The 24,403-nt window shown below is 46.3% G+C and overlaps 1 protein-coding gene across 3 annotated transcripts in view; it reads left to right on the top strand.

Moving 5' to 3' along the window:
- The window catches only part of ADORA1 (adenosine A1 receptor), a 43,139-nt gene extending 18,990 nt beyond the window's left edge, over positions 1 to 24,149 (top strand). For 2 of the 3 annotated variants that reach the window (XM_037825014.1, XM_037825015.1), the window contains one exon: positions 22,132 to 24,149. In XM_037825014.1, coding sequence (XP_037680942.1) covers positions 22,132 to 22,771 — 640 coding nt within the window. In that variant the 3' untranslated portion in view covers positions 22,772 to 24,149. Of the gene's footprint in view, positions 1 to 3,016; positions 3,110 to 22,131 lie in introns of all 3 variants that reach the window. The other variant, XM_037825016.1, reaches the window with a different exon arrangement.
- Positions 24,150 to 24,403: the final 254 nt, after the last annotated feature.

Below are 24,403 nucleotides of genomic sequence, written 5' to 3'. Positions count from 1 at the left end.
CTAATCAACACTGATAACATCTGCCCACACAAGATTACATCAAAGATAATGGCGTTTGGGAGACACAATATATTCAAACCAGCATTCCTGGTAAGGACTTTTCAATGTAGGAATATAAGCTGCGGAATGGAGATCTAAGGTGGGGACAGATGCTTTCTTCTCTGTAAAGATTCCCAAGGTGGAGAGCTCTGTCTTCTCTGTCCACCTCCCAACCTCCTACACCCTGCCAGCTGTTGCTGACCTAGAGCAGAGGGCCAGATGTGTGAATTTTAGGGAGCTCTGAGGTCTGGAGCAGCAGGAACAAGGAAAGAACTCAAACCCCCATGGGAGCAGAACATCCCCTTTCTCCCAGGCCAGGAAGGTCTGGGAGGAGTATGTCCTACCATGTCTCCTGGCTCTTGGCATTAGGGCAACAGACCTGCCTCCTGGGCCCCAGCCTGGCTACTGCTTTTTGGCTGATCTGGAGTCTGCTCGGGTCTCTTTGGCAGGGAGTTGGATTACGGTCCCTTGGTGGAAACAGGCCTTCAAGCAGAGTATCCCATGTTTCCAGACAGGCCAAGGAATGTGCCAAAGGGAGGTAGGGGAAGGGGCATGGGCTGCCCGACTCTCTCTCCTCCTACCTCCAGTCTCTATGCTGGCCACCTACCCAGTAGAGCTTCACCACGGTTATCCAGGGCTTGTGGCTTTTTCTGTATCCTGTGCCAGGCTTAGTGCTGTGCTGAGCAAATTCCTAAGTCCCCATCCACCCCCAACCCCAGACCCAGACATTGCAGTAGAGTCAGATCTGGGAACACAGACTGATTCTGTACCAAGGTTAAATTAGGTGGGGGAGTTAGCTGCAAAATGGAAACTAAAGCCATGTGATCTGGCTTCCAAAGTGAAACAGAAGCAACTTTTTATTTATCTGTGTCCCTGCAACCTGTTTTGTATCTATTCAAGAGCTTTGAGTATATTTTCCAGTAAAATCAGGGATGCCTTCCCAGTGGAGATTAACAGTAGATACCATGTGCTGCTATTGACACAGTGCCTGGATGAATTACACACATCCAGCCCCATCTTCACAGTGAGCCTGCATTGCAAGTCTTCTTGTGCCAAGGAGCAAAACTGAGGTTTAAATAATTATTACTTGCTCAAGGCCAGGGGTTGTTATTTAGCGTAGCCATAGTCTGAACTCAGATCTGACTCCAAAGCATACTCCATTCATTCATTCATTTGTTCATTCATTCACTCAGAAATATTTCTCTTTCCATTCCATGTTGCTCTCAATATTCCTTTCCCTGATGGGAAGGTGGGGGTGGGGGCGCAGCTAGAGTGTGAAATCATTATGGGGGGACTCCCTTCTCAGGAGTGATATGTGCTTCTCAACTACACCTCCAGGGCTCCTCCTCCCCAGATTGGAGAGAGGAGTTTGTCTCTCAGTTCGCCTCCTTCCCTTCTGCTAGCACCAGCTCAGCTCTCCTTACGTCTCGGTTCTGACACATTCTAGAAGAAGAAAACCATGACCTGCCAGAGCTGGGAAAACTTCTCATTCAAACCCTCGTCATCCAGATGAGGTTGCGGATGACCTGAAAGGGGAGGGGTCTCACCCAAGGCCAGTGCACTCCCCGTAGAGTGCTCCTGACCCCGCCCCCACCCCCCACCATGGAGTAATCCAAGGGTGGCCTGCCCTTCTTTGGGGGTCCTGCCATCGGCTGCTCCACATGTGGGCACCCTCAAAATGGGCAGCATGGTCGCCTCTGTGCTCTCTTGAGCCCGGGGATTCTGCAGATTTCAGTTGCCCTCCTGCCCTGGCCCTGCAGACGTGCCAGCCAGGACTGGAGGGTCCCTTGTGCCTCTTGTAAGTGAACACATTCTATAAAGGCCAGAGAGGCCTACGGGGAGCCAAATGACCCAGTCAGCCTCGCTTCCCCCATAACGTCAGGTCTTTCCACTTCACTGGAAAAGGAATTTCTCCTCTTTTGCCACCACGGTCATCCTAGTAAGGCCTCGCTGCGCTTGCACTCACAGGTCATTAAATCCGAGCACAGATAGGATGGTTTTGTTCCGTCACACCCATGAGTCAGAAACAGTCACCCATGGCAGGTGGGGCCATTTGGCCTTGGTCCTGTCCCCATCCTGGCCTCACTAGCTTTACTAGTTTGCTAGTTGTGTCAGACCTCTTCCTCCTCAAAGGCCGCCTCCCCCGCTGCCACCCCATGAACCCCTCCCCCCCGCCTCCACTGCTGGCTGAGGGGCTGCACCCGGCCTTGGGACTCAGAGCTGGCTCGCCTCTGGGGATGGGACCCAGGTGGCTGCATCTTAAAATCGCCTAGGGCAATGTAGATTACAAGGGGTGACAGTGTGATTGTGAAGACCTTGTGGATCACACCCCCTTTATCTAGTGTATGGATGAGTAGAAAAATGGGGATAAAAACTAAAGGACAAATGGGGTGGAATGGGGGGATGATTTGGGTGTTCTTTTTTCACTTTCATTTTTTATTCTTGTTCTGGTTCTTTCTGATGTAAGGAAAATGTTCAGAGATAGATTGTGGTGATGAACGCATAACTATGTTATCATACTGTGGACAGTGGATTGTATACCATGGATGATTGTATGGTGTGTGAATGTATTTCAATAAAATGGAATTTAATAATTAAAAAAAAAATCACCTAGGGCATTGTTTCAGAGTGCACATGGCTGGGCCTCCTGTCTGTGCTGGAGCATTCTTATTCGTCCTAGACTGGGAGAAAGGGAAAAGGGATGGGAGGCAAATACACTTGCAAAATGTGTCTCCCCAAATTCTAACAACCTCCCTCCCTATATCCCACCCCTGACAGCCTCCTCTGGTTCAGAACACTGAACAAATCTAAACCCCTCCTGGTAGAGATGAGAGAAATATCCAGAGAGAGGAGATGCTTCATCTCAAGGTCTGTGGCTGAACTCATGATGCCAGTTACCCGTATGACTTTTGAGTCTGGGGGTTCACAGCTGGAACTTTGGCCTTGTGTGTTTTAGCCTATGCTTTTCCTCCCTCAGACTGGCACTCAGGAGCTGTGCCTCCTCCATCAGACTGAGAGTTCCTTAAGGGTGGGAGCTGTGTTTCCTCTGCTCCCTCCCAGAGCCCAGAAGGTAAGCTCTGCCCATGAAGGAGGGAGGGTGGGAGAGGCTGCTCAGAACAGGGGGTGTTATTGAGTCACGTAAATGAATATAATTGTCTTTCTTACCGGGCTACAGTGTTATTTGTTCTCGGCAAGTGACCAGGAACTATTTCCAAGACCCATTATAGTAATAACCTAATCAATTAATCCAGCTTCTTGCTTTCAAGGAGCTCAGACCATCTGCCCCTCCTCTGCAGCCCTGACGGCTGGTCTTGGGGTACCGCAGTGGTCCTCCTTTGGGGGACTGATGTTCAACAACGGTGGAGAGTCCACAGGACCTGGAAAGGACAGGAGTCGAGGCAGGACCGTCAGGACCCAGACATCCTGGCCCCCTCCTCAGAGACCCTGAGCCGCACTCCCCTGGGCAATGTTACTGTTAAATATTTGGCCCCTGGAGTGTGCCCAGAGCCTTTGATTGTATCTGGTTTCCTGTTCTCCTTTGGGAGGAAGAATTTCTCTGCAGGAAGTAGTTTAATAGTTTGAAAGCTTTACTTCCCTGGTCTTGAGACTCAAGTCTCCAGTTACAAGTGGCTGAGATCTTTGATAAGAGGAGAGGCAGGAAGGAGGTGGCCCTGTGCTAAGAAATATCGCTCCTTCTCAGACGCCAAGGACAAGGGAAGGCAGGACGAAGAATCCAGTCCCTGCCTATCCAAACTGCAGGATTGCAGAAAGGTGCCGACCCTGCCTGCCTCCTGTCCCCTCCTCAGTTGCCCTGTCCTACCACCCAGTGCCTCAGGCCAGGAGCTGGGGAGGGGAGGTGGGGCTGCCAGGACCCAGGACCCTGCGCTGGTCTCAGCAGTTGGCAGAACATTTCATTATCCCTGCCTTCAGACGGACCCACATTTAGCCTTTTCCAGACCCATCACGTGGACTCTCTCTTTCCTCTTCTGAGAGAACATGCATCGATTAAGAGCCTGGTCAGTTGCCTCTTACCTCTGGCTGGGAGTTCTTTGTGGTGACTTATATTTAATCTCATCTGCTCCACCTTCAACCCCAAATACTCAAGTGTCTCACCAGGAACACAGAAATCATTTTAGGTGTCCACAACGGAGGGCCTTTAATGCCAGGAATTGGTTACAGGCAGTGAATCAGCTGAGAAGCCAAGCGAGACCAAGAGATTAGCAGAAAGCAACCCCTAGGCGAAGAGGCAAAGGGAGGAGGGGGAGTTCCTGGAGCCCTGGGGCCGGAAGCAGCAGATGGAAGCTGGAGCGGCGGTGGGGCTGCCCGCCCGGTGGGACTAAGTCAAGGAGATATAACCACTGCCCAGGGCATGTGTGGGACAGAGAGAGAGGGGTAGAAATATCCTGGCTTCTCTCCTCCTCCTTCCAGTCTCCCGCCAGTGCCTTCCATGGATGCAGCTAACCCAGGAGTTTGGGAAATGCAGCCTGCAGGGGTCAGCCCCACACTGATACTGAACAGGGCAGGGAGTGAAGTCTGCCAACAGACAGATTCAGGCCCAGCATGGACCCCATCTTATTTGTCCAGGGGAGGCTCCTCTGCTTGGCAGTTCCAGGTGGACCAAAGAGAGTTCTCTAGGGCCTCCACCCCCACACTCATTCTCTCTCTCTTTTTTTTAATTAGAAAAGTTAAGGGTTTGCAGAATAATCATGCATAAAATATAGGCCTCCCATATGCCACCCTATTATTAACATCCTGCTTTGGTGTGGTGCATTTGTTACAATTGATGAAAGCACATTTTTATAATTGTACTATTAATTATAGTCCATGGTTTAACCTAGGTTCACTGTTTGTGTTGTGCAGTTCTATGGATCTTTTTTTAAAAAATTTTTTATTCTAGTACCATATATGCAACCTAGCATTTCCCATTTAACTATATTTAAATATATAATTCAGTACTGTTAATTACATTCACAATGTATGCGACCATAACCACCATCCGTTACCAAAACTTTTCCACTGTCCCAGATGGAGACTCTGTACATTTTATGCCTTAAGTCCCCATTCCCTTTCCCTACCCCATCTCCTGGTAACCTATATTCTAGATTCTGACTCTATAAATTTGCTTATTCTAATTATTTCATATCAGTGAGATCATACAATATTTGTCCTTTTGTACCAGGCTTATTTCACTCAACATGATGCCTTCAAGGTTCATCCATGTTGTTGCATATATAAGAATTTCATTCTTTTTACTGCTGAATAATATTACATTTTGTGTATATAGCACATTTTGTTTATCATTCATTGGTTGATAGACATTTGAGTTGCTTCCGTCTTTAGGCAGTTGTGATAATGCTACTATGAACATCGGTGTACACACATCTATTTGAATCCCTGCTTTCATTCTTTTGGATATATACATAGAAGTGGGATTGCTGGGTCATATAGTAATTTCATACTTAACTTTTTGAGGAACAGCCAAATTGCCTTCCAAAGTGGCTGCGCCATTTGACATTGTCATCAGCCATGGATGTGTGTTCCTATTTCTCCACATCCTCTCCAACACTTGTAATTTTCTGGGTCTTTTTTTTTTTTTAATAGTAGCCACTCTACTGGCTGTGCAATGGTATCTCATTGTGGTTTTGACTTTATTTCCCTGATGGCTAATGATGTTGAATAAATTTTCAAGTGCTTTTTGGCCATTTGTATATCTTCTTTGGAGAAGAGTCTATTCAAATCTTTTGCCCATTTTAAAATTGGGTTGTGTGATGTCTTTTTGTTGTTGTGTTGAAGGATTTCTTTGTATATTCTGTATGTTAAACCTTTATCGGTTATGTAGTTTCCAAATGTTTCCCCCATTGTATAGATTGTTGTTTTACTTTTGTGATAAAGTCTATTGATGAACAAAGTTTTAAATTTTGATGAGGTCCCATTTATCAATTTTTTTCTTTTGTTGCTGGTGCTCTGGGTGTAAAGTCTAAGAAACCATTGCCAAACACAAAGTCCTGAAGCTGCTTCCCTAAGTCTTCTTCTAGGAGTTTTATAGTTCTGGCTCTTATATTTGTGTCTTTGATTCATTTTGAGTTGATTTTTATATATGGTGTGTTCTGGTTTGCTAATCCTGCCGTTATGCAAAACACCTGAAGTGGATTGGCTTTTATAAAGGGGGTTTATTTGGTTACAAAGTTACAGTCTTAAGGCCATAAAAGTGTCCCAAGTAAGGCATCGATAATTGGGTACCTTCACTGGAGGATGGCCAATGACGTCCAGAAAACCTGTTAGCTGGGAAGGCCCATGGCTGGGGTCTGCTTGCTCCCAGGTTGCGTTTCAAAATGGCATTCTCCAAAATGTCAGTGTCAGCTTCAACGGCCATCTTCAAAATGTGTGTCTCAGCTGCAGCTTCTCTGATGTCCTTCTGTTTCTGAGCTTTTATAGGGTTCTAGTAATTAAATCAAGACCCAAGCTGAATGGGCAGGGCCACACCTCCATAGAAACAATCTCATCAACAGGTCACACCCTATTCAAAGGTGTTACTAGTCACATCTTCACGGAAACAATCAAAAGGTTCCAACATAATCAACACTAATACATCTGCCCACACAAGACTGCATCAAAGAACATGGAGTTTGGGGGGACATAATACATCCAAACTGGCACATGGTGTTAGGTGGTGTTCTAGTCTGCTAATGCTGCTGGAATGCAAAACACCAGAGGCGGATTGGCTTTTGTAAAAGGGGTTTATTTGGTTACACAGTTACAGTCTTAAGGCCATAAAGTCTCCAAGGTAACACATCAGCAATCAGGTACCTTCACTGGAGGATGGCCAATGGTGTCCGGAAAACCTCTGTTAGCTGAGAAGGCACGTGGCTGGCATCTTGCTCCAAAGTTCTGGTTTCAGAATGGCTTTCTCCCAGGACATTCCTCTCTAGGCTGCAGTTCCTCAAAAATGTCACTCTTAGTTGCACTTGGGATATTTGTCCTCTCTCAGCTTCTCCAGAGCAAGAGTCTGCTTTCAACGGCCATTTTCAAACTGTCTCTCATCTCCACCTCCTGTGCTTTCTTCAAAGTGTCCCTCTTGGCTGTAGCAAGCTCGTGCCTTCTATCTGATCTTATATAGTGCGCCAGTAATTTAATTCAGACCCACCAAACAGGCGGGCCAACACCTCCATGGAAATTATCCAATCAGAGTCATCACCCACAGTTGGATGGGGCGCATCTCCATGGAAACACTCAAAGAATTACAATTTAATTAACACTGATAGTCTGCCCACACAAGATTACATAAAAGATAATGGCATTTGAGGGGACATAATACATTCAAACTGGCACAGGTGGGGTCCACTTTTATTCTTTTGCAAATGGAGAGCCAATTTGTTGAAGAGATTATTCTTTCCCAACTGAGTGGTCTTTGCCCCCTTATCAAAAATCAGTTAGCCATAAATGCAAGGGTTTATTTCTGAACTCTCAATTTGATTCCATTAGCCTACATGTCTGTCCTGGTGCCAGTCCCATGCTGTTTGGATTACTGTGAATTTGTAATATGTTTTAAGATCAGGAAGTAGGAGTCCTCCAACTTTGTTTTTCTTTTTCAAGATGGCTTTGGCTATTTGGGACTCTTCCATATAAATTTGATGATTGGCTTTTCCATGTCTACAAAAAAGGTTGTTGGAATTTTGATTGGGATTGAGTTGACTCTGTAAATTGCTTTGGGTAGAATTAACATCTTAAGAATATTTTGTCTTTCCAATCCATGAACACAGAGTGTCCTTCCATTTATTTAGGTCTTCTTTGATTTCTTTTAGCAATGTTTGTAGTTTCCTGTATACAAGTCCTTTAGATCCTTGGTTAGATTTATTCCTCAATATTTGACTTTTTTGTTGCTATTGTGAATGGATTTTTTTTCTTGATTTCTTCTTCTGATTGTTCATTGCTAGTGTACAGAAACACTACTGACTTTTGGGTGTTGATCTTGTGCCCCACCACTTTGTTAAATTCATTTATTAGCTCTAGGAGATTTATTTGTGGATTTTTCAAGATTTTCTGTTTATAGGATCATGTCATAGGGAAAGTTTTACTTCTTCCTTTCCAATTTGGATGCCTTTTATTTCTTTTTCTTTACTAATTGTGCTGGGTAGGACTTCCAGTACAATGTTAAATAACAGTGGTAATAGTGGGCATCCTTGTCTGGTTCCTGGTATTAGAGGGAAAGCTTTCAGTCTTTCACCACTAAGTAGGATGTTAGCTGTGGGCTTTTCATATATGCCCTTTAACATGTTGAGGAACTTTCCTTCTATTATGAGATTTCTAAGTGTTTTTTTTTTTTTTTTTTTATCAAGAAGGGGTGCTGAATTTTGTCAAATGCCTTTTCTGTGTCAATTGAGATGATCATGTTTTGTTTTTCCTTCATTCTATTAATGTGGTATATTACATTAATTAATTTTCTTATGTTAAACCACCCTTGCATGCCTGGGATAAATCCCACTTGATCATGGTGTGTAATTCTTTTAATGTGCTGTTGGATTTGGATTGCTAGTATTTTGTTGAGGAAATTTGCATCTATATTCATAAGAGATATTGGTCTATGGTTTTTTTTTCTTGTGGTATCTTTATCTGGCTTTGGTATGAGGATAATGTTGGCCTCATATAATGAATGAGGGAGTGTTCTCTCCTTTTCAATTTTTGGAAGAGTTTGAGCAGGATTGGTGTTAATTCTTCTTGGAATGTTTGGTGAAATCCCCCTGTGAAGCCATCTTGTCCTGGGCTTTTCTTTTTTTGGGTAGTTTTTTGATGACTGACTCAATCTCTTTACTAGTGCATGGTTTGGATATATTATGTCCCCCAGAAAAAGCCATATTCTTATGCAATCTTGTGCAGGCGGACAGATTAATCCTTTTGATTAGGGTGTGACCTCTTGATTGAAGGTTTCCATAGAGATTTGACCCTGCCCATTCAGAGTAGGTCCAGAGTTTACATGGGAGAAACTAAGAGAACACCCCCAGATGCTTAGAGAGAACCATCCTGAGAGAAAGCCATTTTGAAACCAGAACCCTGGAGCAGACGCCAGCCACGTGCCTTCCCAGCAGTTTTCCAGACTCCATCGTATCCTCTTGTTGATGCCTAAGTTTAGACACTATTATGGCCCTAGAACTATAAATTTGTAACTTAATAAACCCCCTTTATAAAAGCCAATCCATTTCTGGTATTTTGTTAATGGCAGCATTAGCAAACCGGAACAGATTTTGATACCAGAGAAGTGGGGTGCTGCTGAGTTTGCAAATACCAAACATTTTGGAACAGCTTTTTATATGAATAAGGGAAAGATTCTGGAAGAATTGTGAGGAGCTTGATAGAAAAGGCCTAGATGGCTTTGAAGAGACTGTTGGTAGAAATATGGACTTTGAAGACAGCTCTGATGAGGCCTTAGACAGAAATATTGAATGTGTCCTTGCAAACTGGAGGAAAGGTGATCCTTGTTTTAAAGTGGCAGAGAATTTGGCAAAATTGTGTCCTGTTGCTGGATGGAAGACAGAATTTGAAAGTGATGAGCTGGGATACTTAGCTGAAGAGAGTTTGAAGGTAGATGTCAAAAATGCAACCTGGCTTCTCCTTGCTGCTTAGAGTAAAATGTGAAAGGAAAGAGATAAGCTAAGAACTGAACTCTTGGGTACAAAGAAACCAGAAACTGATAGTTTGGAAAATTCTGGGCTTCCAGAAAGTGAGATCCCAGAAGGAGAAGTGAGGATTTAACCAAACATGGAACCCGACCACCATTTCAGTACAAGCCAGGATTGGAGATGGAGTTATCCAGAAAGGATTTGTGGAAAGTCCTATTGTCTGATGGTTTTGACCCCTGTATGCTGCACACCAAGCCAACAAATTATTTGCGAGATCTGTATAAATGGAACCACTTCCAGTCTGGACTGGAGGGGACGGAGAAGGAACAAATTGAAGGAAAAATTTCTTCAAAGACAGAACCATGTAAGTTGAGGTCTGGAGTCAAGAAATCTCGGGCAAAGCGAGCAGAGCAACCCAAGCATGTGGAAAGGGTGAGTTTGCCCTGGAGGCAGAGGGCGGGCCTTCTGCCTCAATGCTCAGGAAGAGTGCTGCTGCTGCTCCAGGCCTCAGAGAGGGTGGAGCAAGTTCCCTGGAAACTGGGGAGAGCCTGGCCACCACCCCCCTGTTCGGAGAGTGAAGAGCCTTTGCCCTGGAGAGGCAGAGTCCTGGTGGCACCCTGATGTTTGAGGAGGGTGGGGCCGAGAAGAAGGTGGTCTCCCCAGTGTGTGGATATGTTGGAGCACTCACCCCAGCATTTGGAGAGCTGCTGCAAAGGCCCTTGAAAAGGGTTTGACTCCTGCTCTCTCAAGCCCCAAGGATAAAACATCATTCTGTAATTGACTCTTAGACTTTGAAATCTAATGGAGTTTGCCCTGCAGGTTTTAGGAATTGTTTTCATCCCATGAACCCTGTTTTCCTTTTAATTTCTCCCTATGGCAATGGGAGTGTTTATCCTATGACTGTCCCTCTTTTAAATATTGGCAGCAAATAACTTGTTCTAAGTTTCACAAGTCTACAGCCAGAGGGGAATTTTGCCTTAGGACAGAGCGTGCCTGTAATAGACTTTGATAAGATCTTGTACTTACCTATTGTTACTGAAATGATTTAAGTTTTTGTGATATTGTGATGGGATGAATGTATTTGTATTTGGAAAGAATATGTCTTTTTGGGGTCCAGGGAGTGGAATGTGACAGTTTGGATATATTACGTCCCCCAGAAAAAGCCATATTCTTTAATGCAATTTTGTAGGGGCAGATTCATTAATCTTTTTGATTAGGGTGTGACCTCTTGATTGAAGGTTTCCATGGAGATTTGACCCTACCCATCCAGGGTAGGTCTTAATTAGTTTACTGAAGCCCTATAAGAGCTCAGACAGAAGGAGCTCAGTGCTGCAGCTGAGAGAGACATTTTGGAGATAGCTGCTGAAAGCAGACTTTTGCTAGCCCAGAGTTTGCCTGGGAGAAACTAAGAGAACACTTCCAAATGTTTAGAGAGAACTGTTTTGGGAGAAAGTCATTTTGAAACCAGAACTCCAGAGCAGACACCAGCCACCTGCCTTCCCAGCTGATAAGGGGTTCTGGACTCCATCGGCCATTCTTAGTTTGGACATTTTTATGGCCTTAGAACTGTAAATTTGTAACTTAATAAATCCTCTGTATAAAAGCCAATCCATTTCTGTTATTTTGCACAATGGCAGATTTAGCAAATCAGAACAACTAGTTATTGGTTTGTTGAGATGTTCTATTTCTTCTTGAGTAAAAGTAAGTAGTTTGTGTGTTTCTAAGAACTTGCCCATTTCATCTAGTTTAATTTGTTGGCATACAGTTGTTCAAGTATCCTCTTATAGTCCTTTTTATTTCAGTGGGGTTGGTAATAATGTTTTCCTTTTCATTTCTGATTTTAGTCATTTGTGACTTCTCTCTTTTTATATACATCATTCTAGCTAAAGGTTTGTCAATTTTATTGACCTTTTCACAATATCAACTTTTGGTTTTGTTGATTCTCTCTACTGTTATTTTATTCTCTTTGTCATTTCTCTCCACTCTAATCTTTTTTATTTCCTTCCTTCTGCTTGCTTTGGGTTTAGTTTGCTCTTCTTTTTCTAGTTCTTCGAGTTTTGAGGTTAGGTCTCTGATTTGAAGTCTTTCTTCTTTTTTAATATAAACATTTAGAACTATCAATTTCCTTCTCAGCACTACCATTGCTGCATCCCACAAGTTTTGGTATGTTGTATTTTCATTTGCATTTGCCTCAAGATATTTCCTAATTTCCCTTGTGATTTCCTCTTTAACCCATTGGTTGTTTAACAGTATGTTGTTTAGTTTCCACATATTTGTGAATTTTCCATTTCTCTGTCTGTTATTGATTTCTAGCTTCATTCCACTCTGGTCAGAGAAGATACATTGTATGATTTCAACATTTCTGAATTTGTGGAGATTCATTTTGTGGCCTGAGATATGTCTATCCTGAAGATGATCTATGCACAATAGAGGAGAGTGTGTATTCTGTTGTTTGGTGAAGTGTGCTGTGTATGTCTGTTAGGTCAAGTTGGGTTTAGACTATCAATGAAGTCTTGTATTTTCTTATTGACCTTCTGTCTACTGTTCTATCCATTATTGAAAGTGGTGTATTAAAGTCTCCTACTATTAATGTAGAGTCATCAATTTCTCCCTTCAATTCTATCAGTATTTGCTTCATACATTTTAGAGCTCTGCTGTTAGGTCCATGTATATTTATAATTGTTATGTCTTCTTGTTGAATTGACCTTTATCACTATATAATGACTGACTTTGTCCTCTGGTAACTTTTTGACTTGAAATCTATTTTATCTGATGTTGGTATAACTACCCCAACTCTCTTTTGGCTTACTTGCAAAGCATATATTTTTTCCATCCTTTTACTTTTAACCTATTTTGAATTTAAGGTGAGTTTCTTGTAGACAGCATAAAGTTGGGTCATGCTTTTTTATCCATTCTGCCAGTCTCTGCCTTTTGACTGGAGAGTTAATCTGTTTACATTTAGAGAGACTATTGATAATGCAGGACTTTCTTCTGCCATTTTGCTTTTTAGTCTTTGTCTGACACATTTTTTGTCCCTCAATTCTTCCGCTAATACCTAATATTTCATATGTATTTGATTTTTTTGTATTATACCATATTGAGTGCCTTCTCATTTCTATCTGGATATATTTTTCATATAATTTCCTTGTGGTTACCATGGGGTTAAAACTTAACATCCTAAATATATAGCAATCATATTTTATTTGATACCAACTTGACTTGACTAGCATACAAATGCACTGTTCCTATACCCTTTCGCTCCCACCTTTTTACTTGTTACAAAGTATATCTTTGTATATCATATGTCCCAAACCATAGATTTATCATTGCTTTTTATGCATTTGCATTTCAGCACCTGTAGGAAGTAAGAAGTGGAGTTACATACCAAAAAATACCATACAATGGTATTGGCATTTATAATTACCTAAATGGTTACCTTTGACAGAGGTTTTTATTTCTTTATGCTGCTTCAAACCATTCTCTAGTGTCCTTTCCTTTCAGCATGTAGAACTCCATTTAGCATACTTGTAGGGCAGGTCTAGTGGTGATGAACTCCCTCAGCTTTTGTTTATCTGGGAATGTATGAATCTTTCCTCAGTTTTGAAAGAAAGTGTCACCAGATATAAAATTCTTAGTTGGCCATTTTTTTTTTTTCCAGCACTTTAAGTATTTCAACTCACTCCCTTCTTACTTCCATGGTTTCTGATGAGAAATTGGCATTTAATCTAATGGGACTTCATTGTACATAATATGTTGCTTTTCTCTTGCAGCTTTCAGAACTCTCTCCTTCTCCTTTGCATTCAGCAGTTTGATCAGTATGTGATGGGGTGTACTTTTCTTCAAATTTATCCTGTTTTGTGTTTTCTGGGCTTCTTGGATGTGCATATTTAAGTCTTTTGCTAAGTTGTGGAAGTTTCCTGTCATGATTTCTTTGAATATTCCTTCTGCCCCTTTCTTTCTTCTCCTTCTGGGACTCCCATAATGCATATATTGGTAAGCTTCGTGGTGTTCCAGAGGTCTCTTAGGCTGTTTTGGCTTTTTATAATTCTTTTTTCTTTCTGCTCTGCAGTCTAACTCATTTCCACTGTCTTGTCTTCAAGTTCACTGATTCTTCTGCCAGCTCCAATCTGCTGAAACCCTCCTGGGAATTTTTCACTGTTATTGTGGTCTTCAACTCCAGTAGTTCTGTTTGGTTCCTTTTTAAAATTTCTAATTCTTTATTAAGATTCTCATGTTGCTCATTCATTGTTTTCCTGATATCCTTTAGTTCTTTCTATGTATTGTCCTTCATATCCTTGAGTATATTGAAGATAATCTTTTTAAAGTTTTTGTCTGGTATGTCCGCAGTCTGGTTTTCTTCATTGGTATTCTGGACTTTTATCCTCTTTCTTTCGTTGGGCCATCATTTTCTGTTTCTTTGTTTTGCAATCTTTTATTGTACACTGTACATTTTAATATTTTAAAATGTTAACTCTGGGATTTATTCGTTGAGATGTCTGGTCTTGAGTTTTTAAACAGCTGGTGATATGACAGAGATTTTCTTGGGTATAAACCCTCCTATCAGGAAAGTCAGCCCAAGATAAATGTAAAGTGCAGGGTCCTCCCTATGTTTTCCGGGCCTGTGTCTTGTCCTGGGCTTGTGCTTTCCTGTGGCTTAGGAGCTCTCTAATTCCCAGGAGACAGACCTTCTCCTTTCTGGGGTCTTCCACTGCTGGACTTAAAGCAAGTAAGCCTTTGCCCCAAACTGCCCACCTCAGTTGTTTTTCATACTGCTTTCATTGTCTCAAGCTGCTTTAGCCTGGAGGGGGGCACACCAGAGAGGAGTTTCCCAAGTCAGTCTTTCCCAGCCGGAACAAGGCCAGGCTCCCATAAAGAGACACTGGCTGGCTTCAAACTGCCCTAGAGAGGGAATGAGGGTGAGGCCAGAAGGGGTGCCAGGAGCTTCTTCCACAGCTTCCCAAAGCTGCACTTTCTTGACTTGCCCAGAAAGTATAGTCCTTCACCCACCCTCAGCAGGTCTGAGAAAGCTTACTGTCCTTAAGACTCTGCCGCTGCTTTTGTCCAGGGCAGTTTGGGACAATGGCCACTCTCAGAGCTGGGGCCACAGCAATCTGAAGTTGCTAATCAAAAGCTGTGTTCAGCGATCAGCCACATCCACCCCAAATCTTGGTGAAGTGGATTTCTGGCACCAGCAAGCTATGCCAGGGCCCAGACCCCACTGCTGTCTGCCATGAGAGTTGGGGATGGGCACTGATAACTGCTGCCCAGGAAAACAATTTAGTGGTATCTATTGCTATTTATCAGCCTCTTCCTCCCACTCTTCCCTGGATGCTGCACAGTGTTCTAGTGGACTCCGGAGTTTTTAAATAGCTGATTCAGACAGTTCCTGCCTGTTTAATAGTTGTTCTCGTAGGGGAACTGATTCCTGGATCTCCCCACTTCTCCGTCTTCCCACAGTCCTCACCTCTTGTCAGATGCTCCTTTGCCTGCCTTGGTGCAGTGGTCTGCTTGTCGTCTGAATGCATTCTGAGCTTTTCCTGTTCTAGGGAGGCTTATTGTTTGTGTTGTCAGAGTCTGCCCCCAAATCAGTCCCCTGTGGTGTCCAGGAAGAGCTCTCCTCTGTGCACAGTTGGCCTCCAGCTAGAAGTGAACTCATCCATGGAAGGGGACTATTCATGAGGCAAAGGACCAATGGGAGAGCTCAGGCATGCTTATGATTCCTGCTGGGATTTAGCATGGGATGGAGACACTGCTTCTCGGGCTGTGGTTGGAAGACTTTGGGGAGGCTGGTTCTGGCCAGGGGAGCCTGTGCTGGCCTCACAGTATGCAGGGACAGTGCTGGGGCTAGGGGCCACCATGGACACATTGGTGGCTGGCTGGTGGCCTGGTGACATTTGCTCATCCCTGTCATAAGAGGCCCTTGTCACAGCAGCCTTATGTCACAGGACATAGCAAGGTGTCTGTCTCAGCAGTGGATCCCCTGCAGCTCCCTGCACAGTGGAGAATGAATGAGGGATTTGCCTCCAGGGCTAGAGCCATGCCTCTTTCATCCGGCCATCTCTAATTGAGCACTTGCTATTTAATCCTCCTAGTGTCCTGAGATGCACTCACATGGTAGCTCATCAATCAAACATCTCTGAATAAATGGATACATGGGTTTGTTTATCCATTTTGCACATACTTATTCATTCAACTCATATTGAGCTCTCTTCTAGGTCCTGGGATGCAGCAGGGAACACACAAAATAAAGATGCTGTTCTAATGTTCTAGTGGAGAGAGAGATAATATTTGCATGAAGAATATATATGCATATGTCAAGAAAACTATAATGGCCAGAGGATTCAGTGTGACAGGGGCTATTTTCATGGGATTGTCAGGGATTTTCTCTGAGGAGGCGACACCTGAGCTGAGACCCAGGTGAAGAGGGAATGAGCCTTCCCAGACATCTTAGGCAGATGAGCAGGAAGTGAGGTGGGAGGGTGCCCCAGATATGCATACAAGGGAGTGTCCAGAAGCAAGGTGTTGGGTTCACAGGTGAGTGGAGTGGGGTTCAGAGGAAGGGAGGGGCCTGTTAGAGAGAGACGGTCGGGGAGACTTGGGGGTTGCCGCTGTCCTCCACTCAGTGTTCAGGATAAAATCCTGAGACTCATCCTCAGTTACTCTGCCCCTCACCCCAGTATCCAAGATCAGCAGCAGGTCCTGTCGGCCCTGTCTCCAGATACATCTCAAAGCCAAAAACTTCTCCCCACTCGCACTGTCAGTATCTAGGCCACACCACCTCATCTCTTGCGTGGGTGCCTACAACAGCCTCCCAGTTGGTTTTCTTGCTTGCACTCTTTCCCTGCTACAAAACGTTCTCCACACAGTAGCCTGGGTAATCTTTTAAAAACTGAAATTGGATTATATTGCTCCTTTGCTTAAAATGACCTGCCCCCCCCCCCCCCTTACTTAGTATAAATCCAACAGAATTTACTGTGGCTTTCAAGGCATTAATGACCAACCTCTGACCTGACCTGGCCTCACTGATTCCCCCACACTCCAAGCTCCCCCAAGCTGGTCCTCTACACTGGCAGGGCCTTCTGCCTGGAAGGTTCTGCCCCAGATAATTGCATAGCTGAATTCATTTGTGCTCATTTAGCTCTCAGCTCCTGTCTCCTCCTCGAGGTGTTCTCCCTGTCTCCCTGCCCTGTCACTCACTCATGGCATCCTGTCTATTTCACCTGGTAGATCTTTTCACTCTCTGAAATTATCTGCTTTAATTTGATTACAGATCTGTGGCCATCTCCCTGCCTCTAGGATGTTACTTTCACAAGAGCCTGGTCTCTTTTATATTCCTCAATCTAGCACCTGATACCTGACACCTGAAAGGCACTGGATGACTCTCTGTTTAATGAGTGAGAGGAGAGAGGCCTCAACTGCCTGGTTGCCCCCAGCAGGAGCAAGACAGCCAACAGCTGAATACAGTCGCTCCTCATTATTCATGGATTCCATCTTTGATAATTTTTTTGCAAGCATTTTGTGCTTTTTGTTGGTAATTTCACTGTTTCTAACGGTCCCAAGTGTAGTGCTGGAGTGCTGTCTAGTGTTCCTAAGCTCAAGGAGGCTGTAATGTGCTTTACGGAGAAAGTATGAGCATTAGTTAGACTCTTCAGGCATGAGTTATAGTGCTGTTGGCCTTGAGTTCAAAGTTAATGAACCAAGAATATATATTAAATAAGATGTCTTTAAACAGAAACACACATAAAACAAGGCTAGGTATCGACAAGTTAATGGCATGTTGTGACAGGAATAGGATATGGTAACCTAACCCTGTGTTTCCCTGGGAGCAAAGGTTCAATATTCACTAATTCGTTGTTCAGGGTGGCTTTATAGAGCATAACTGCCGTGAATAACTAGAATCGCCTGCACCTGAACCTGGGAAGCTCGTGGGACGCCCAGTCCAATGGCTCACAGAGGTCAGATTTTGAGGAAGTGAGGGTCTCAAGCAGGGTGAGAGCGCACACAGAGCTACTTAATCCAGGGAGGCTTCCTGGAGGAGACAAGCCTTCACCTGGAGCCTTATCATGACTCCTTTCTTCTGCCCTGGGCCTCTACCCTCTAAGCCTCCCTTGTCCTCTACCTTCCCAGAGTAGCAAAGCTGGGCCAGCATGGACTTGGGACTCTGACAGATCTCAGTCTTAGAAATTCCTTTTCTGCCTCTGATGGGCTGAGTGACCTTGGGCAGGTTTCTGAACCTTTCTGAACCTCTCTGAGCCTCAGTTACTATAATCCAAAAATGGGAATAGTAATAGCACCTAACTTACAGGGTTATGCTGAGGTATCAATGAAGGAATGTTTGTACAGTCAGTCCCCAACACATAGAAATCATCCACATTGTTAACTCGTATCAGCACTGTTATTGTTATTAATTAGCTAATTATCATTTTTGAACTCCCTCCTATGTCCTCCAGGGTCTCCCTCCCCTTGTTCAGCAGCTGTGCCAGGGTGCCCAGGGAAATACCAAGGGCTTCCTCTGGCTTGCCCTGCTTGGATGCAGGATTCATAGACCTCTTTCCCTAATTGCTACCCCTAACCCACACTCACTCACTCTTGCAGCAGCTATGGTATGAAATACCATACACGGAGAAACTCAAAGTAGCCCTACTTCCACCTCTTTCTTCAAACTCTCCCTTTCCCTCTCAGAAATGTACCCCATTACTCTAGGTACCCGGGTTTTTCATGTTATTATCATGGAGACAAAGATGTTGACTAATAAACTAATTCATACTATGGAGTCAGTGTTGTCTTCGATTTTAAACATAATGTATAGAAAGGGCAATTTTTAACCCAAGGAGTAGTTCACCAATGGTGGGATTTTACGCACTGGTGAGGGAGATCCCTGGAGGGTTGGGATCTCCTGGTTTCTTCAATTACATCCTTAAGGAGCTGCCTGCCCTGCTTGGCTTGTGTATAGGCCCTGCGTGGTGGTTTTAAAGTCTCCATTCTTTTCTTTTCCTCCTGAGTCTGCCTGAGTCTGCATGTTCCTGAGGCAGGGATCTTTCTGGCTAATCCCCAGTATAGCCCTGGGGGTGGGGAGGCCTTGGACCCTAACTTAGGGAGGGACACCTCCAGATGTTGGAGGCACATCCAACATGCCCCACCCCATGGGCGCTCCAGGACTTGCAGCCTCCACTTCCCTTTCCCACGTGTAGGAGAGGTGAGTTGCTCCCCTGGCCCTGAGAGACAGCCCTTCCTGTGAGAGCCTGCCCCACCTCAGCAAGGTCCTGGGTCCAGCCCTTTCCCACAAAGGAGAAAATAGCAAGAAAAACAGATCAGAGCTGATACCCTACGCCCCAGGGTCTGCTGGGACCTGGTCCTGGAGGAGCCCCAGGAAAGCTTTAACCCCTGGGCTCCAGGCAGTCGGAAAGGGGGAAGGGGGAAGGGTGGAGGAAGGAACCTTCTGGCTAGAAGTTTCCTCCTCCCTCTGTCCCACCTGGAACACTGTCAGTATCCATCTCCTCTCTCTCAGCAGGTTGTTATTGCCAGTATGTGGGTCCTGGGCTAGACATATCCCAGTCCACAGGCTGGATGGCAGCACCAGAAGTCATCTTGTCCATTCCCCTGCCTCCGGACAGTTCCCTTTGAACAGGTCCAGATGTTCCCATTTTAAAGCTCTTCTAAAAGGGATATTCCCAACCTGCCAATCATCTCCACATCCAAATGACGTACAGCCAGGCTGGTGTCCTGAAGGAGAGTTGGTCTTGGAATCTGGGGACCTGGTTATTGACCATTTCTGGCCTCAAGTCTCTAATCTGTGAAATGGGGACTCCATTATCTGCTGTGCTCACCTTACATGGTGGTTACATGGATTACGTGAGCTGTGGGTGTAAAGGGTTTTGTAAATGATAAATGATATAAACAATAGACGTGACGATGGTGATGCAACTACAGCCCCATTTGGTCCTGGTGAGGCTCGCCCTGAGACCTGCCCCCCTCTCCACCTTGTGACAGCTGTGGCAGTGCCCCTCACCCTTTGGCCCAGAACTTCTTTTATCTGGGAAGACGTGGGAAACCCTTTCACTTCATCAGGAACAAGACCTGAGCAAGATCATTTGAAAACCAGTAGTCTGTGTTTGTGGAGCATCTAGAGATGCTGGAGGTTTTCCAAGTTTCAGTTTTTCTAGGGGTTGCAGGTACAGGAGCTCAGACAAATGAATTAGTTATGATCACACCTCCTATTGGTACAGTGTTTACAGAGCATTTTTGCATATTTATCTCATTTGATCCTCATCCTCTGAAATAGGAATTTTTCTGATAGACCTGGGGCCCAAATTTGGATCTTCTGACTTCTAGTGTATGTGCCAGGTGACTTCTATTGTATATGCCAGGCTCTGGTTGTTCTTCTGGGGACACAAGAAGATGTAATGGGCTTCAATTATAGCAAAAGGGCAAAGGTTATGTTTAAGAAAGAACTTCAATGGGAATCCTGTATTTTATGCATGATTGTTCTGTAAACCCACAATATCTCTAAAAAAGCAAAAAAGAAGGAAAGGAAGGAAGAAAGAAAGGAAGGAAGGAGGGAGGGAGGAAGAAAAAGGAAGGAAGAAGGAAGGAAGGACAGGAAGGAAGGAAGGAAGTGAGGAGGAAGGAAGGAAACTCAGCGAGGCCACAGCTTTCAAGGGCCCTTGATTGGTTGAGGGATACAAAGGTCCTACAATCACAAAGGGTGGGTGGTGAGGTTGGGTGTGGTGGGGGCCCGCCCCTACAGAAGCGTTCTCCTGTGTCAATCTGGGGTCCTTCAGGTTCTCAGTTTCCCCACTGGAATTGATGAGGAGCTGATCAGAACTGAGGTCACTTCCCAGTGATCAGCCACCAAGATCTGGTTTCTACCCAACCCTTCCAAATCATTCCCAGTGCTCCTCCCCCCCTTTCCCCCCTTCTGGAGTCTTCTTGGAGAAGGGTGGGGTTCTGACGGATGGTGGGGAGTCCAGGAGAGGTGTTGTTCCAGGTGAGAGGGAACTTAAGGATCATCACTGCAAAGGAGAAAGCCTCAGCCCCTGCTGGCACGGGGCAGAAGGAGACAGAGTGGAAACTTCCCCTGTCACACCCACGGTCCTCAGCAGCTGCTTACATGTTCTGGAGGGTTCTCCATCCATCTCAGAAGCTGCACTGGAAAAAAACAACTAGGCAAGCTGCTACCACTGAGCCAGCTCTTGGCACAGAGCTGGGCAGGCCCCAGTCCTTGGCACTTGCTCCAAGGCTGGTGTGTGGGCAGAGGACATGATGGCTGTGGGCTTGTATGATTTGAAAGGAAATGGAAACCCCTGAAATATTGAGACCCTCAGTCCTTGGGGTGGGGGCACAGGCAGAGTCTAGTGCTGTGGCCAGTCATCTCTGGCCCCATGGCGCCTCATCCGTTTACCATGTATGATACAAATGATTTAATCTTCTATATGTGTCTTGACATAAAAAAATCCAGGAAAGCTCTGTCCGTTGACATTGTCCTATTTTCTTCAAGGAACATATCACAACCTGTAATTGTCTTGTTTTGTTTATTCCCTTACTTTTGTGTTATCCATCTCTTCACCCAAAACATAAGCTACCTAGAGGCGGGAGTCTTTTATCGTATTCCCAGCACAGAGAGCAATGCCTGGCAAAGAAAGCACTTAATGAATGTTTGCCGAATGAATGCACAAATGCATGCCTGAATGAATGGCTGAATAAATGAAAGTATCTAACATGGAGTAAATGCTCAGTGAATGCATCAGCTTTCTTTCCAGTGAATAATTCCCAGTTAGCTTGGAGGTGCAGAGCTGGTTCCTAATGCCCTTGAGATCAACCCCTCAGGAGATGAGCACTGTACAGTGATTGGAAGGGGGAGGGCTGGGAAAGATGGAGGTGGGGATGGGTCAGTGGCAGGGGAGTATGGGACAGGGCCAAAAGAAGGGTTGTTATGGGCAGGTATTTTCTGACCGTGGGCCAGCTGGCCCAAGGGGAGGAGTGATTTGTTAATCACCTGGCTGTTTTGGTCAGTGTAGACGTGTGTTAGGAACCGCTGGACAGAGCTGCCACCTTCTGTGTGGCCTTAGGCAGATGACCCTCAGTTTCCTCATCTGTCCAGAATGGGCCCTCATTCTGCCAGTGTTTTCCTACCCCATGAAAGTGATAATGAGATTACCCATGGGAGTGATTTCTATTTTGGTTATCTTTATTAAAACTCCTAAAGAGGTCCTTTGTTATCTTCTGTTATTATTTTCATTATCATTAATCAAGTTTCCCTCCCTCTGCAAGAGAGATGAGCCAACACATTGCAAGCTCTAGCCTAAGTCTTAGATCCGAAGGCCTTGGCCGTCAAGCAAAAAGCATGTCCCTCCCTACCCCGGGGGGCTGGATGGGGCAGGGGCCTCCTCCTGGAGCCCCACAGGCCTGGGTGGGCTGCCCAGGGGTCTTCATGGCAGCCGGGATGCAGCTCCTCACCCTCTGCCCGCCTCTCCCCCAGGTACAAGACCGTGATGAGCCCCCGGAGGGCTGCGGTGGCTATCGCCGGCTGCTGGATTCTCTCTTTCGTGGTGGGCCTGACCCCTATGTTCGGCTGGAACAATCTGAGCGAGGTGGAACAGGCCTGGGTGGCCAACGGCAGCGTGGGGGAGCCGGTGATCAAGTGCGAGTTCGAGAAGGTCATCAGCATGGAGTACATGGTCTACTTCAACTTCTTCGTCTGGGTGCTGCCCCCGCTGCTCCTCATGGTGCTCATCTACCTGGAGGTCTTCTACCTGATCCGCAAGCAGCTCAACAAGAAGGTGTCGGCCTCCTCTGGCGACCCGCAGAAGTACTATGGCAAGGAGCTGAAGATCGCCAAGTCGCTGGCCCTCATCCTCTTCCTCTTCGCCCTCAGCTGGCTGCCCCTGCACATCCTGAACTGCATCACCCTCTTCTGCCCCTCCTGCCGCAAGCCCAGCATCCTCATCTACATCGCCATCTTCCTCACGCACGGCAACTCGGCCATGAACCCCATCGTCTACGCCTTTCGCATCCAGAAGTTCCGGGTCACCTTCCTGAAGATTTGGAATGACCACTTCCGCTGCCAGCCCGTACCCCCCGTGGACGAGGACCTCCCGGAAGACAGGCCCAACGACTAGACACCCACTGCCACTGGCCCCTCATCCAGCAGCGCCACAGCCCCGCCCACCCCGCCATCCAGCTGGGTCTCCCCGAGCCTTCCCTGGCCAGGCCTGTGGGGTGCAGGCACAGATGGGGGGGGCTGGGAAGAGATGCCCATGGAGCAGGGGCCCTCTGCAGGAAGTCACTGGGCCTGCACCTTTGGGTGCTGCAGGAGGTTGTGGAGAGCAGTGTGGGGGGAAGGAACCCGGTATCCTGAGGGGAGGAGGAAAGCGGCTGGAGCCTCCCCACCTGCCTGATCCACGTGTAGTCCAGCCCTCCAGGGCCGGGCAGGTCCTGGGGAGACCGCGACTGACAAGAGCCATCTTAACCTGGGAGAAGACGCTTGGGCTCCCCCAGTGAGGTGGGGAGTCTGCTTCTCCTGGGTGTTAGTGGTGCAGCCCCAGGGCCAAGCTTAAGGAGAGGAGAGGATCCCCTCCAAGATGGAGGGAAGGAGGGAGATGGAGGACGTACTGACTTGTTTCTTGGCCTGTTCTGAGGCCAGAAGGTGGCCAGAAGCAGCTCAGGGCAGGAAGCCAAGGAGCCTCTTTCCCCACCTGTGGCAGACGCTGTGCTTCTCTGCTATGTGCCAGGGTGCCTGCTCCCCTTGCCCTGAGGAGCTGAGGATTATACTTGGGAGAGGCAGAGTGGGTCCAGAAATCACTTCTGACATTTTCTTTCTTCTGGGCCAGCTCTTGGACCCCGGGTGGGGGCTCAGAGCGGTATGGGGGAAGGGTCCTCCTTTAGCCCTGGGGCATGAGGGGAGGGGAGGGGGAGATAGGTGTGGGCCTCAAACAGCCACCAGGTGGCAGCACTGAGACCCTTCTTGTCCTCTGCTGAAGCCTGGGGTGCAACTACCTGTCATCTGGGTGCCACCAGCCCCCGATGACCTGCTGGACTCTCCTAGGTGATACTAGGTGACACCTGTCTCTGCTGCTTCTAGCCAAATGCAGAGGAGAATCCCAGACATGCCAACTCTTGGGAGGGGGTGGACAAGGGAAAGGGTCCTTCGAGGCTCCCAGTGCTGACTGTGGGTGCTCCTGGGTTAAGCTGACAGGCCCAGACCGGAGGAGTCACCCACTGAGATGGGGCTGGGGAAGGTCTCGCTGGCATTTGGTGCCCCTGGCATTTAGCCCAGGTTTCAGGGGCTTCTGATTCCAGGCCTTTAGGGCACCTGAAAAGGGGTTGGCCCTCACCCTGCCAAGACTTCACCCCTTGCTTGGAGGGGAGCGTGGGGGGGAGGGGGTCACGACGTTGACTGGGTTCTGAGTGTCAACGCCATCTCCAGGCCCTTCCCTCTCTGAGAGGCGGGTCTCCCCTCGTTCCCAGGATGGGCCACAAAACTAATAAAAGATTATAAACCCTCAGAGAGAGCACACTGCTGGCTACCTACTGCCCACCACTGCTGGGGGACAAACAAGACAATCTCAACAGAGAAGACGCAATGGTAGGGGGTGGGGAAGAAACTGGGGAGGGGAGGGGAGGGAGGGGTGAGAGAATGTGGGGGCTTTGGGAGCCAGGAGGGTTCCCCAGAGGCTGCGTCTGCTCCTTCAGTTACACACTCGGGGGTGGGGGGCAAACCTTGGATCCAAGAGCAGGTTCCTGAACATCAC

This window comes from Choloepus didactylus, chromosome 2 (genome assembly GCF_015220235.1).
Source record: "Choloepus didactylus isolate mChoDid1 chromosome 2, mChoDid1.pri, whole genome shotgun sequence".
Lineage (NCBI taxonomy): Eukaryota > Metazoa > Chordata > Mammalia > Pilosa > Megalonychidae > Choloepus > Choloepus didactylus.
This window is presented reverse-complemented; position numbering and strand designations above follow the sequence as displayed.